General features: G+C 43.9%; 1 protein-coding gene across 1 annotated transcript in view; it reads left to right on the forward strand.

The window, feature by feature from the left end:
• Positions 1–5,752, forward strand: part of LOC138952088 (polypeptide N-acetylgalactosaminyltransferase-like) — a 29,757-nt gene extending 24,005 nt beyond the window's left edge. The window contains exons 13-15 of the mRNA XM_070323677.1: positions 1,316–1,442; positions 2,192–2,311; positions 3,143–5,752. Of these exons, the coding sequence (XP_070179778.1) occupies positions 1,316–1,442; positions 2,192–2,311; positions 3,143–3,298 (403 nt within the window). The 3' untranslated portion in view covers positions 3,299–5,752. The remainder of the gene's footprint in view (positions 1–1,315; positions 1,443–2,191; positions 2,312–3,142) is intronic.
• The last annotated feature ends 7,409 nt before the right edge of the window (positions 5,753–13,161 follow it).

Here is a 13,161-nt window from a genome sequence, read left to right on the forward strand (position 1 = left end):
TGTGTGACATGCTGTGTGGTGGTGACAGGGTGTTGCTGCTTTGTGTGACATGCTGTGTGGTGGTGACAGGATGTTGCTGCTTTGTGTGACATGCTGTGTGCTGTGTGGTGGTGACAGGGTGTTGCTGCTTTGTGTGACATGCTGTGTGCTGTGTGGTGGTGACAGGATGTTGCTGCTTTGTGTGACATGCTGTGTGGTGGTGACAGGGTGTTGCTGCTTTGTGTGACATGCTGTGTGGTGGTGACAGGGTGTTGCTGCTTTGTGTGACATGCTGTGTGGTGGTGACAGGATGTTGCTGCTTTGTGTGACATGCTGTGTGGTGTGTGGTGGTGACAGGGTGTTGCTGCTTTGTGTGACATGCTGTGTGGTGGTGACAGGGTGTTGCTGTTTTGTGTGACATGCTGTGTGGTGTGTGGTGGTGACAGGATGTTGCTGCTTTGTGTGACATGCTGTGTGGTGTGTGGTGGTGACAGGGTGTTGCTGCTTTGTGTGACATGCTGTGTGGTGGTGACAGGATGTTGCTGCTTTGTGTGACATGCTGTGTGGTGTGTGGTGGTGACAGGGTGTTGCTGCTTTGTGTGACATGCTGTGTGGTGGTGACAGAGTGTTGCTGCTTTGTGTGACATGCTGTGTGGTGGTGACAGGATGTTGCTGCTTTGTGTGACATGCTGTGTGGTGGTGACAGGATGTTGCTGCTTTGTGTGACATGCTGTGTGGTGGTGACAGAGTGTTGCTGCTTTGTGTGACATGCTGTGTGGTGTGTGGTGGTGACAGGATGTTGCTGCTTTGTGTGACATGCTGTGTGGTGGTGACAGGGTGTTGCTGCTTTGTGTGACATGCTGTGTGCTGTGTGGTGGTGACAGGGTGTTGCTGCTTTGTGTGACATGCTGTGTGGTGTGTGGTGGTGACAGGATGTTGCTGCTTTGTGTGACATGCTGTGTGGTGTGTGGTGGTGACAGGGTGTTGCTGCTTTGTGTGACATGCTGTGTGATGTGTGGTGGTGACTGGGTGTTGCTGCTTTGTGTGACATGCTGTGAGGTGTGTGGTGATGACAGGGTGTTGCTGCTTTGTGTGACATGCTGTGTGCTGTGTGGTGGTGACAGGATGTTGCTGCTTTGTGTGACATGCTGTGTGCTGTGTGGTGGTGACAGGGTGTTGCTGCTTTGTGTGACATGCTGTGTGCTGTGTGGTGGTGACAGGATGTTGCTGCTTTGTGTGACATGCTGTGTGCTGTGTGGTGGTGACAGGGTGCCCAGCAGCGGGGCGGTGGATGTTAGTACTTTGTGCTACAATATATGGATGATGTGTGTCCCAGGGTGCCCAGCAACGGGGCGTTGGCGTTTGGCAGCATCCAGCAGGACGGTCAGTGCATGGACACCATGGGTCACTTTGCTGATGGTCATCTCGGCCTCTACCCCTGTCACAACGCCGGCGGCAACCAGGTATATTTTGTATTCGCCCCTGGCGACCGGGCGGTGAATTTGGCCATCCCTGGGTGCAAAAACCCCTGGGTGATGTGTGACCCCAGTTGCTCAAACTGAGCCTTCAATAATTAGGTAGATCTGGACAAGTCCATTAATGCAGCATTTTTCATTTTGGTATTTTGGCAGCAAAGCTGTTTTTCCACAGCATGAATTAATTCCACAGGAAGACTGAAAATGCTAAGGAAAATGTCGCAATAAAAGCTAATATTGTCATCATCCACCAGGGATAACATGGACCCTGTGAGAGTGGAAGTCACTGACTGTGATGTGATGATATCATTGGGGTGACACACACTGTCGCTGACTGTGATGTGACGATAGCATTGGGGTGACTCACACTGTCACTGACTGTGATGTGACGATAGCATTGGGGTGACTCACACTGTCACTGACCGTGATGTAACGATATCATTGGGGTGACTCACACTGTCGCTGACTGTGATGTGACGATAGCATTGGGGTGACACACACTGTCGCTGACTGTGATGTGACGATAGCATTGGGGTGACTCACACTGTCACTGACTGTGATGTGACGATAGCATTGGGGTGACTCACACTGTCACTGACTGTGATGTGACAATAGCATTGGGGTGACTCACACTGTCGCTGACTGTGATGTGACGATAGCATTGGGGTGACACACACTGTCGCTGACTGTGATGTGATGATAGCATTGGGGTGACACACTGTCGCTGACTGTTGCAGGAGTTCTCACTGACGCAGGACGGCAGCATCCAGCACCTAGACCTGTGTATCACGGCGACCGCCACCACCAGCGGCTCTCAACTCAAACTCTTCCAGTGTCGCTCTGACAACTACCTGCAGGTAACCGTCACACATAACACTCACACACTCACACACTCATGCACGCACGCACTCTCGCCACACACACACACACACACACACACACTCATGCACGCACGCACTCACGTCACACACACACACGCACTCACACACTCATGCACGCATGCACTCACGCCACACACACACTCACACACTCACGCACGCACTCACGCCACACACACACTCACCACACTCACACACTCATGCACGCACGCACTCAAGCCACACACACACTCACACACTCATGCACGCACTCACGCCACACACACTCACACACTCATGCACGCATGCACTCACGCCACACACACACACACACACACACACACACACACACACACACACACACACACACACACACACACACACACACACACACACACACACACACACACACACTCCCATCCTAAAATGATAGACATCAAGGGGATGAAAATCTACATAAGAAGGACAGGCATTTCATGAAATGATGTATATAACTTTCTGATTGATATTCTATTTTTTAAACAATCAAGCAGAAAGGCTGGAAAACCTCTGGCAGTTTTGCATAGCGGCTATGTTTCACTGATTACAAAGATTGCCAAATTTTATCCTGCATGTCATGTTTGTACATGTATTTCATGTTGAGAATTGTAACTTGACAGCTGGGTTACTTCCCTTTCATATCTTTTTGTCATTAAGAAGTATCGCGGTTGGAATTTATTTATTCGTAACACAGTTATTTAATCCTCAAAACACTTTTTAATGGGTAACTGTCTTTTGTTGTTGTTGTAATTGAGACGGCTGTATCATATAATTGTGTGTGTGGTGTTTCAGCACTGGGAGCAGATTGAGGGCAAGACCATGCTGAAGCACAAGCAGTACAACCTGTGTATCGACAGCGCGGAGGCTCAGACAATCGGCCTGACTGTCAGCACCTGTAACAGCCAGTCACACACACAACGATGGTCGTTCTCTCTCAACAAAACGTAACAGCCAGTCACACACACAGCGATGGTCGTTCTCTCTCAACAAAACGTAACAGCCAGTCGCACACACAGCGATGGTCGTTCTCTCTCAACAAAACGTAACAGCCAGTCACACACACAGCGATGGTCGTTCTCTCTCAACAAAACGTAACAGCCAGTCGCACACACAGCGATGGTCGTTCTCTCTCAACAAAACGTAACAGCCAGTCGCACACACAGCGATGGTCGTTCTCTCTCAACAAAACGTAACAGCCAGTCGCACACACAGCGATGGTCGTTCTCTCTCAACAAAACGTAACAGCCAGTCGCACACACAGCGATGGTCGTTCTCTCTCAACAAAACGTAACAGCCAGTCGCACACACAGCGATGGTCGTTCTCTCTCAACAAAACGTAACACCCCGACCCTTAGCAGTGCTAAAATGAAATAAGATGTTGTCCAGTAAATGGGACTTTGAGGACTTTGAGGACTTTGTCAACCAGAGATACATAACACTGTCTCCTTTCATACAGCTCACACCACTATTCAAAAGTCACAATATATTGTACTGTCAAAAAACATCACAGTCTCTTTTTTTTTTTTGGGGGGGGGGGGGGGGGGACAATAACGACAGGACTTTCAAACAGACGCAAAATATTGTACTGTGAATGAAGCATTACACTGGTTTTTTTGGACAAATAATAACAGGAATTTCAAACAGACACAAAATATAAAACTGTCAGACTTAAAATTCAGATGACTGTCCCAGAGTGTGATGAGGTGCAGTTCCGTTTAGTTATGATGTTTTTATCCCTGGCATGTAGAAGTGGAAACCGTTTAGTTATGATGTTTTTATCCCTGGCATGTAGAAGTGGAAACCGTTTAGTTATGATGTTTTTATCCCTGGCGTGTAGAAGTGGAAACCGTTTAGTTATGATGTTTTTATCCCTGGCATGTACAAGTGGAAACCGTTTAGTTATGATGTTTTTATCCCTGGCATGTACAAGTGGAAACCGTTTAGTTATGATGTTTTTATCCCTGGCATGTAGAAGTGGAAACCGTTTAGTTATGATGTTTTTATCCCTGGCATGTACAAGTGGAAACCGTTTAGTTATGATGTTTTTATCCCTGGCATGTACAAGTGGAAACCGTTTAGTTATGATGTTTTTATCCCTGGCATGTACAAGTGGAAACCGTTTTGCCAAAAACCACTCCTAAAAGACACTGCTGCTGTTACACCTATTGTTTGTGATGTCAGAGGTTTGTGATGTCACATGTTTGTGATGTCACATGTTTGTGATGTCAGAGGTTTGTGATGTCACATGTTTGTGATGTCACATGTTTGTGATGTCAGATGCTTGTGATGACAGTTGAGTTACATTATGTAATTGTTATTCACGCCTTGCTGTTATGTAAGCCTGTAGACATCAGGAAATCATGAGGCAATAATATGCATGTGTGTTGTCTGACTCAACTCAGTTGTTCTCCATCTAGCTTTGTGTGTTCTCTGACTCAACTTGTTTAAGAAAAGAAGATTGTGTGAGGTGATTTTGTTTCCTGGTGACCAACGTGCAAGGTGCTGATAGGGGCGTTGTCTAAAGCGGATGCCTTACTGCATGTACTGGGTGGTATTAGACTGCTAATGTCAACACTGGTAGGATATGAACTGCTGGCTGAAACAGATGGAGGCGTTGTCTAAAGCGGATGCCTTACTGCATGTACTGGGTGGTATTAGACTGCTAATGTCAAAACTGGTAGGATATGAACTGCTGGCTGAAACAGATGGAGGCGTTGTCTAAAGCGGATGCCTTACTGCATGTACTGGGTGGTATTAGACTGCTAATGTCAACACTGGTAGGATATGAACTGCTGGCTGAAACAGATGGAGGCGTTGTCTAAAGCGGATGCCTTACTGCATGTACTGGGTGGTATTAGACTGCTAATGTCAACACTGGTAGGATATGAACTGCTGGCTGAAACAGATGGAGGCGTTGTCTAAAGCGGATGCCTTACTGCATGTACTGGGTGGTATTAGACTGCTAATGTCAAAACTGGTAGGATATGAACTGCTGGCTGAAACAGATAGGGGCGTTGTTTAAAGCGGATGCCTTACTGCATGTACTGGGTGGTATTAGACTGCTAATGTCAACACTGGTAGGATATGAACTGCTGGCTGAAACAGATAGGGGCGTTGTTTAAAGCGGATGTCTTACTGCATGTACTGGGTGGTATTAGACTGCTAATGTCAAAACTGGTAGGATATGAACTGCTGGCTGAAACAGATGGAGGCGTTGTCTAAAGCGGATGCCTTACTGCATGTACTGGGTGGTATTAGACTGCTAATGTCAAAACTGGTAGGATATGAACTGCTGGCTGAAACAGATAGAGGCGTTGTTTAAAGCGGATGCCTTACTGCATGTACTGGGTGGTATTAGACTGCTAATGTCAAAACTGGTAGGATATGAACTGCTGGCTGAAACAGATGGAGGCGTTGTCTAAAGCGGATGCCTTACTGCATGTACTGGGTGGTATTAGACTGCTAATGTCAACACTGGTAGGATATGAACTGCTGGCTGAAACAGATAGAGGCGTTGTCTAAAGCGGATGCCTTACTGCATGTACTGGGTGGTATTAGACTGCTAATGTCAACACTGGTAGGATATGAACTGCTGGCTGAAACAGATGGAGGCGTTGTTTAAAGCGGATGCCTTACTGCATGTACTGGGTGGTATTAGACTGCTAATGTCAACACTGGTAGGATATGAACTGCTGGCTGAAACAGATGGAGGCGTTGTCTAAAGCGGATGCCTTACTGCATGTACTGGGTGGTATTAGACTGCTAATGTCAACACTGGTAGGATATGAACTGCTGGCTGAAACAGATAGAGGCGTTGTCTAAAGCGGATGTCTTACTGCATGTACTGGGTGGTATTAGACTGCTAATGTCAAAACTGGTAGGATATGAACTGCTGGCTGAAACAGATGGAGGCGTTGTCTAAAGCGGATGCCTTACTGCATGTACTGGGTGGTATTAGACTGCTAATGTCAAAACTGGTAGGATATGAACTGCTGGCTGAAACAGATGGAGGCGTTGTCTAAAGCGGATGCCTTACTGCATGTACTGGGTGGTATTAGACTGCTAATGTCAACACTGGTAGGATATGAACTGCTGGCTGAAACAGATGGAGGCGTTGTCTAAAGCGGATGCCTTACTGCATGTACTGGGTGGTATTAGACTGCTAATGTCAACACTGGTAGGATATGAACTGCTGGCTGAAACAGATGGAGGCGTTGTCTAAAGCGGATGCCTTACTGCATGTACTGGGTGGTATTAGACTGCTAATGTCAACACTGGTAGGATATGAACTGCTGGCTGAAACAGATGGAGGCGTTGTCTAAAGCGGATGACTTACTGCATGTACTGGGTGGTATTAGACTGCTAATGTCAACACTGGTAGGATATGAACTGCTGGCTGAAACAGATGGAGGCGTTGTCTAAAGCGGATGCCTTACTGCATGTACTGGGTGGTATTAGACTGCTAATGTCAACACTGGTAGGATATGAACTGCTGGCTGAAACAGATGGAGGCGTTGTCTAAAGCGGATGTCTTACTGCATGTACTGGGTGGTATTAGACTGCTAATGTCAACACTGGTAGGATATGAACTGCTGGCTGAAACAGATAGAGGCGTTGTCTAAAGCGGATGCCTTACTGCATGTACTGGGTGGTATTAGACTGCTAATGTCAACACTGGTAGGATATGAACTGCTGGCTGAAACAGATAGAGGCGTTGTCTAAAGCGGATGCCTTACTGCATGTACTGGGTGGTATTAGACTGCTAATGTCAAAACTGGTAGGATGTATACTGCTGGCTCAAAAAAAAAAAAAAAAGTATTTTTTTTTTAGATAGGACTGATGCAACTGTTGACATGAATCACAATGAATGACATGACACAACATGACGTGTCTCAGGCATGCTGTGACACACACACTGTGATAGTGTCGCTTCTGCCGTATCTGATTTTGTCACACATGCAATGTCTGAGGATGGTGAGAAAATCAAAAGCGTAAGGGAGTGGTGCCATAAGTGTCTTTTTCCTTAAAATCAATCAATCAATCAATATGAGGCTTATATCGCGCGTATTCCGTGGGTACAGTTCTAAGCGCAGGGATTTTTTTCTTCTTTTTTATGCAATTTATATCGCGCACATATTCAAGGCGCAGGGATTTATTTATGCCGTGTGAGATGGATTTTTTTTACACAATACATCACGCATTCACATCGGCCAGCAGATCGCAGCCATTTCGGCGCATATCCTACTTTTCACGGCCTATTATTCCAAGTCACACGGGTATTTTGGTGGACATTTTTATCTATGCCTATACAATTTTGCCAGGAAAGACCCTTTTGTCAATCGTGGGATCTTTAACGTGCACACCCAAATGTAGTGTATACGGAAGGGACCTCGGTTTTTCGTCTCATCCGAAAGACTAGCACTTGAACCCACCACCTGGGTTAGGAAAGGGGGGAGAAAATTGCTAACGCCCTGACCCAGGGTCGAACTCGCAACCTCTCGCTTCCGAGCGCAAGTGCGTTACCACTCGGCCACCCAGTCACAGGTCACAGGTCACAGCTATGCAACAAAAAAGGGCCAGTGTTTTTTTCCGTAATCCTAGCTAGCATGCAGTGTTGGTGATAAGTTTGTTTCATACTCCGGTCCTGACTACACCAGAGTAACATGAAATGTGTGATTTGGTTTGTACCGTACAATGTGTGATATAGTGCGTATCATATTCAGGTACTGACAACACAAGAGTAGCAATGAAGTGTGCGCGAGGCGTGACGGCTTTGTGTTGAACTGTTGCTGAAGCTGAGTGAGAGTGTCAGGGTAACAGCTGTCATTGTAGATTGTCAATACTGTGCATTCACATCTCTAGTCAAGGGCAAGAGAAAGGGATTCGAGGGAAGGTGTTGGGGGTGGGAAGGGGGAGGGGGGGCCTTTTGTTCTGTCTCATAGATCTGTCTTCGTTCTAAGCCGTCTTAGCATCTAGGGCCCTTAGTCTTTGAAAATAGCTGAATCCAAAGAGCTTGATAGATACTTGAGGCCATATAAGTTAGTTCTTTGAGATGCGTCATGCATTCTTGTTTTTGTTGTGGCCGCGCTGCCATCATGCAGCTACTGTGAACGCTGCAGTCCATGTTCATTGTTAACATGTTTCAACAGCCTCCATTTTAATCATGTGCTGTTTTTGTGTGAACCAGGGATTGAAAAGTGATTTTTGTTAAAGGAAATGTGTAGCAAGTAAATTGAATTGCAGGAAATGTTTTACGCAAATAGTTTTTGTCTAGCCAGCTAGTCCACTTGTTATTTTTTTCAAGTAAGACTTTATTTTTAAAGTCCCTTTTGACTTTTTGTCTCAACTGACCCAAACTTCTGACAACGCTGAAAGGTTTAACCTTGCAGTGTCCATGTTACTGTTACGCTTATTGTTTGTACTTGTGACAACGCTGAAAGGTTTAACCTTGCAGTGTCCATGTTACTGTTACGCTTATTGTTTGTACTTGTGACAACGCTGAAAGGTTTAACCTTGCAGTGTCCATGTTACTGTTACGCTTATTGTTTGTACTTGTGACAACGCTGAAAGGTTTAACCTTGCAGTGTCCATGTTACTGTTACGCTTATTGTTTGTACTTGTGACAACGCTGAAAGGTTTAATCTTGCAGTGTCCATGTTACTGTTACGCTTATTGTTTGTACTTGTGACAACGCTGAAAGGTTTAACCTTGCAGTGTCCATGTTACTGTTACGCTTATTGTTTGTACTTGTGACAACGCTGAAAGGTTTAACCTTGCAGTGTCCATGTTACTGTTACGCTTATTGTTTGTACTTGTGACAACGCTGAAAGGTTTAACCTTGCAGTGTCCATGTTACTGTTACGCTTATTGTTTGTACTTGTGACAACGCTGAAAGGTTTAACCTTGCAGTGTCCATGTTACTGTTACGCTTATTGTTTGTACTTGTTATCCCACAATTAACGCACTGTTTTGACGTGGTCACTTAATTACTTATGGGAGAAAGAGTAACCTCTATGGTTTGTGTTTGTTACCCCGAGTTAACGCACTGTTTTGACGTGGTCACTTAATTACTTATGGGAGAAAGAGTAACCTCTATGGTTTGTGTTTGTTACCCCGAGTTAACACACTGTTTTGACGTGGTCACGAGACGTGGTCACTTTCAGAGGGAAAGATATAACGAGTGTTGCAGTGTCAGCATTGTGCACGCTTCATTCAAGTCATAACCTGTTGAACTTGGATTCCCTGTATAGTCATGTGATTTTTACACTGGAAATAATTTACACTGGATATAATTATATCAACTCAAGGACTTAAAATGGAAATAATTATGCCAATTCTAGGGTTTACACTTGAAATGAATATACCCAATTTAGGGAAGTGGTTAATAATGTTTCATGCATTTTTTAAATTGTTTGTATGATTGCGTGATCCAAATTGTTGTTCACGACATACATTATTGATTTCTTTGATTGGTGAGAAAGCTGTATGTATGGATTGCAGCTTACCTTCCTGTTGACATGAAGTTAATTTTTTTGTTTTTCTCTTCTGCTGTAGCTGATGCTGTACAAGCCACTAGTCTACAACTCTGTAATTGTGCAAGTGTTCTGTGATTCTCATGTACATTCACTGCCATGCATGTTTTTTTATTCTCATAAAATTTGTGAAAGATTCCTTTACCTAAAGTGCTTTTTGTTTTGTGAAAACTTGACCACACAAATTAACGTTGTTGCTTGTGGCTATGTTTGCATGAACTCATAGCGTATCAAAAAGGACAAAAAAAGAAAAAAATTGTCACCAATGTTTTTATCAAAGTTCTGCAGAAGTAAAACTGTTCATTACAGAACTACCTGTATAGTATCGTTCAGCAAGATAGGGCAATACTCGCGTCTTCCTGTACTTTTTGTTGTTTGTTTGCTAAACAAGGTCTTGTCAAAAGGCAAAAGTTAATATGGCAGTGTTCAGATTATTCACAATGGTGCACATGCATGTAAATGCAGTTCAGAATTAAAAGTTCTCTGAAGAAAAAATGTAGTGTAGCAATGTTGATTACAAATCCACTGCTGTCCTTCAGGGCCATAGCTGTGTGGATGTCTTCCATGTCACTGCCATCTTTAACGCTATATGTACCGAAATGCTTCACAAAATATGAATCAAGTTCATAATCACTGCCATTTTGATAGTACGTACCATGTATCGTTTTCTGCTCCATCCAGTGAATAGATGTTATGATCACTAAGAAGTCCAAAACAATTTTAATGATTTAACCAACATGTCTGTTTGGAATCAGGGTCTAGGTTTTGCTTGTAATGGTTTATATTGCATCCCAAGATCTCATCAGTAACAAAATCCAGATGTATTCCTGTTGTCACTAGTAACCCGAACCTAGAGTGTCCTTGCTGACCTGAAACCAGGCTACGTCTGCTGAATATTAAGAAGTTAGATTTGAGGCTACGTCTGCTGAATATTAAGAAGTTGGATTTGAGGCTTCGGTGGCTGATAATGAGTCGGATACGAGAATTCACGACGTCACCATCAAAGTTGTTATCATCAATAGTACTGTGGGTGCATTATTTGGGAAATGACTCGGACAGCTGTATCGGTCAAGTATTTAAATCCCTATTACAGCTCTACATGAACTGGTTTTTAATTGCAGGGGGGAAGGTCGCATGTACATGTAAGTATCCCCAACAAGCTTTGAAGAACATTAAAATGAAATAAACCCCCCGCGGGTTAGGGGGAAGAATTTACCCGATGCTCCCCATCATGTCGTAAGAGGCGACTAACGGATTTTGTTTCTCCTTTTACCCTTGTTAAGTGTTTCTTGTATAGAATATAGTCAATTTTTGTAAAGATTTTAGTCAAGCAGTATGTAAAAAATGTTAAGTCCTTTGTACTGGAAACTTGCATTCTCCCAGTAAGGTAATATATTGTACTACGTTGCAAGCCCCTGGAGCAAATTTTTGATTAGTGCTTTTGTGAACAAGAAACAATTGACAAGTGGCTCTATCCCATCTTCCCCCTTTCCCCGTCGCGATATAACCCTTCGTGGTTGAAAACGACGTTAAACACCAAATAAAGAAAAGAAAAATGAAATAAAAATGACGTTAGTCATGGTCATCTATTACAAAAGTTGTCTGAATTGGATGAATACACCTCTTATTTGGTAAATGCAGGTGTTTTCATATGTAATGAAAAAACCATTGTGCACTATAGTCAGACATGTCACCCTGTCTTCCACATCTTGTCTGTGCATGCGTGTGTCATTGTCTTGTTTAGCTTCATGCTGGTTGTTCTTTTCCAAATTGTTTCCTGTTCGTGTTTTGGGTTTGGCCTGGAGATGGTGATTATAATGGTCAGCTCTGTTATGTAGTTGTTTCCCTTTGTCCACAAGTATGGTACCCATGCGCTATCGTGGCTCCATGTCTACAGTAGTGATGCGCAGGAAGATACTTGCTAGCAGTCATGTTCCCACAGAGCTAGCGATAATTGAGGATTACCTGTTCCAACGGATCTATTAGTGCTTGTCCAATTTGGTTGCATAGTTAATGGTTTTGCAGGTCAGGAAAAGGATGAGTTTTAAGTTTTTTATAACTTGGGAAGCAGGTGCTTCAGCTGTGCACACAGGTGTGACCCTAAACACTGGACCCTTACCCTGTCTTACCCTATCTTACAGTGTGCAGCTGCACATAATATTGTTTGTCAAGTGATGGTTACTATGGGTTTGTCAAGTGATGGTTACTATGGGTTTGTCAAGTGATGGTTACTATGGGTTTGTCAAGTGATGGTTACTATGGGTTTGTCAAGTGATGGTTACTATGGGTTTGTCAAGTGATGGTTGCTATGGGTTTGTCAAGTGATGGTTACTATGGGAAATTGAGCTGTTTCCCGGATCCAAGACTGGTGTTGAAGCTTGCCTGTGGCTGTTCGTCTTCTCTGCACATTGGATGGAAGCAAGTTGTACAGATGTGATGATGATGACGATGACGATGATGATGAAGATAGATGGAAGCAAGTTGTACAGATGTGATGATGATGACGATGACGATGATGATGATAGATGGAAGCAAGTTGTACAGATGTGATGATGATGACGATGATGATGAAGATAGATGGAAGCAAGTTGTACAGATGTATTCTCTGGTTACGGGCGCGTGAATGGTGGGGGGTCACTGGTACTGGGTGTGCTTTTATCTCAATGATAAAGAAAAAAATGAATAGCTATAATCTAGTTTTACTGTCATTTTTGTGTGCAGACTTTTTATTTTTGTTTGGCACAGCATTTTTATTCCACTGCAGAACATTATTTTTTATTTAACTGAAATGAAATGGTGGGAAGGGGAAACAAGTATTGTAGCTTTAAATGAGTCTGTAGTGAACATCAGGGAATGAATGAATGAACGAACCAGTGGATGAGTGGATGAAGGAATCAATGGATTTTGAGCAATTAAACTGTGTGAATCACTGCAGCTGGTGAAGAAAAATAATTGACAGTTAATCGTTGTTGTTTTTGTTCATGCATTGCCTTTGTGTGAATGTGTGTGTGTGACGTTTGATTTGTGAGCGCGTTCTGGTAGCACTGTGTGCAGATGCCGAAGTATAGCATGTGTTGTGTGTGACGCAGTCTTGTGCTTACCTGTGACCACACGTGTATTGTGTATGATTGTGGTGGCGGGCGATTGGTAAACACATAACATGACAGCGCTCACACACATTCGTCGTGTGTTTACCTGTGATCATATATAATATATTGTGTGTGCAGCAGTCAGGTATTTACCTGTGTTCACTCATGTATTGTGTGTTGCACTGTCAGA

The sequence above is a fragment of the Littorina saxatilis genome, linkage group LG17 (genome assembly GCF_037325665.1).
Source record: "Littorina saxatilis isolate snail1 linkage group LG17, US_GU_Lsax_2.0, whole genome shotgun sequence".
Lineage (NCBI taxonomy): Eukaryota > Metazoa > Mollusca > Gastropoda > Littorinimorpha > Littorinidae > Littorina > Littorina saxatilis.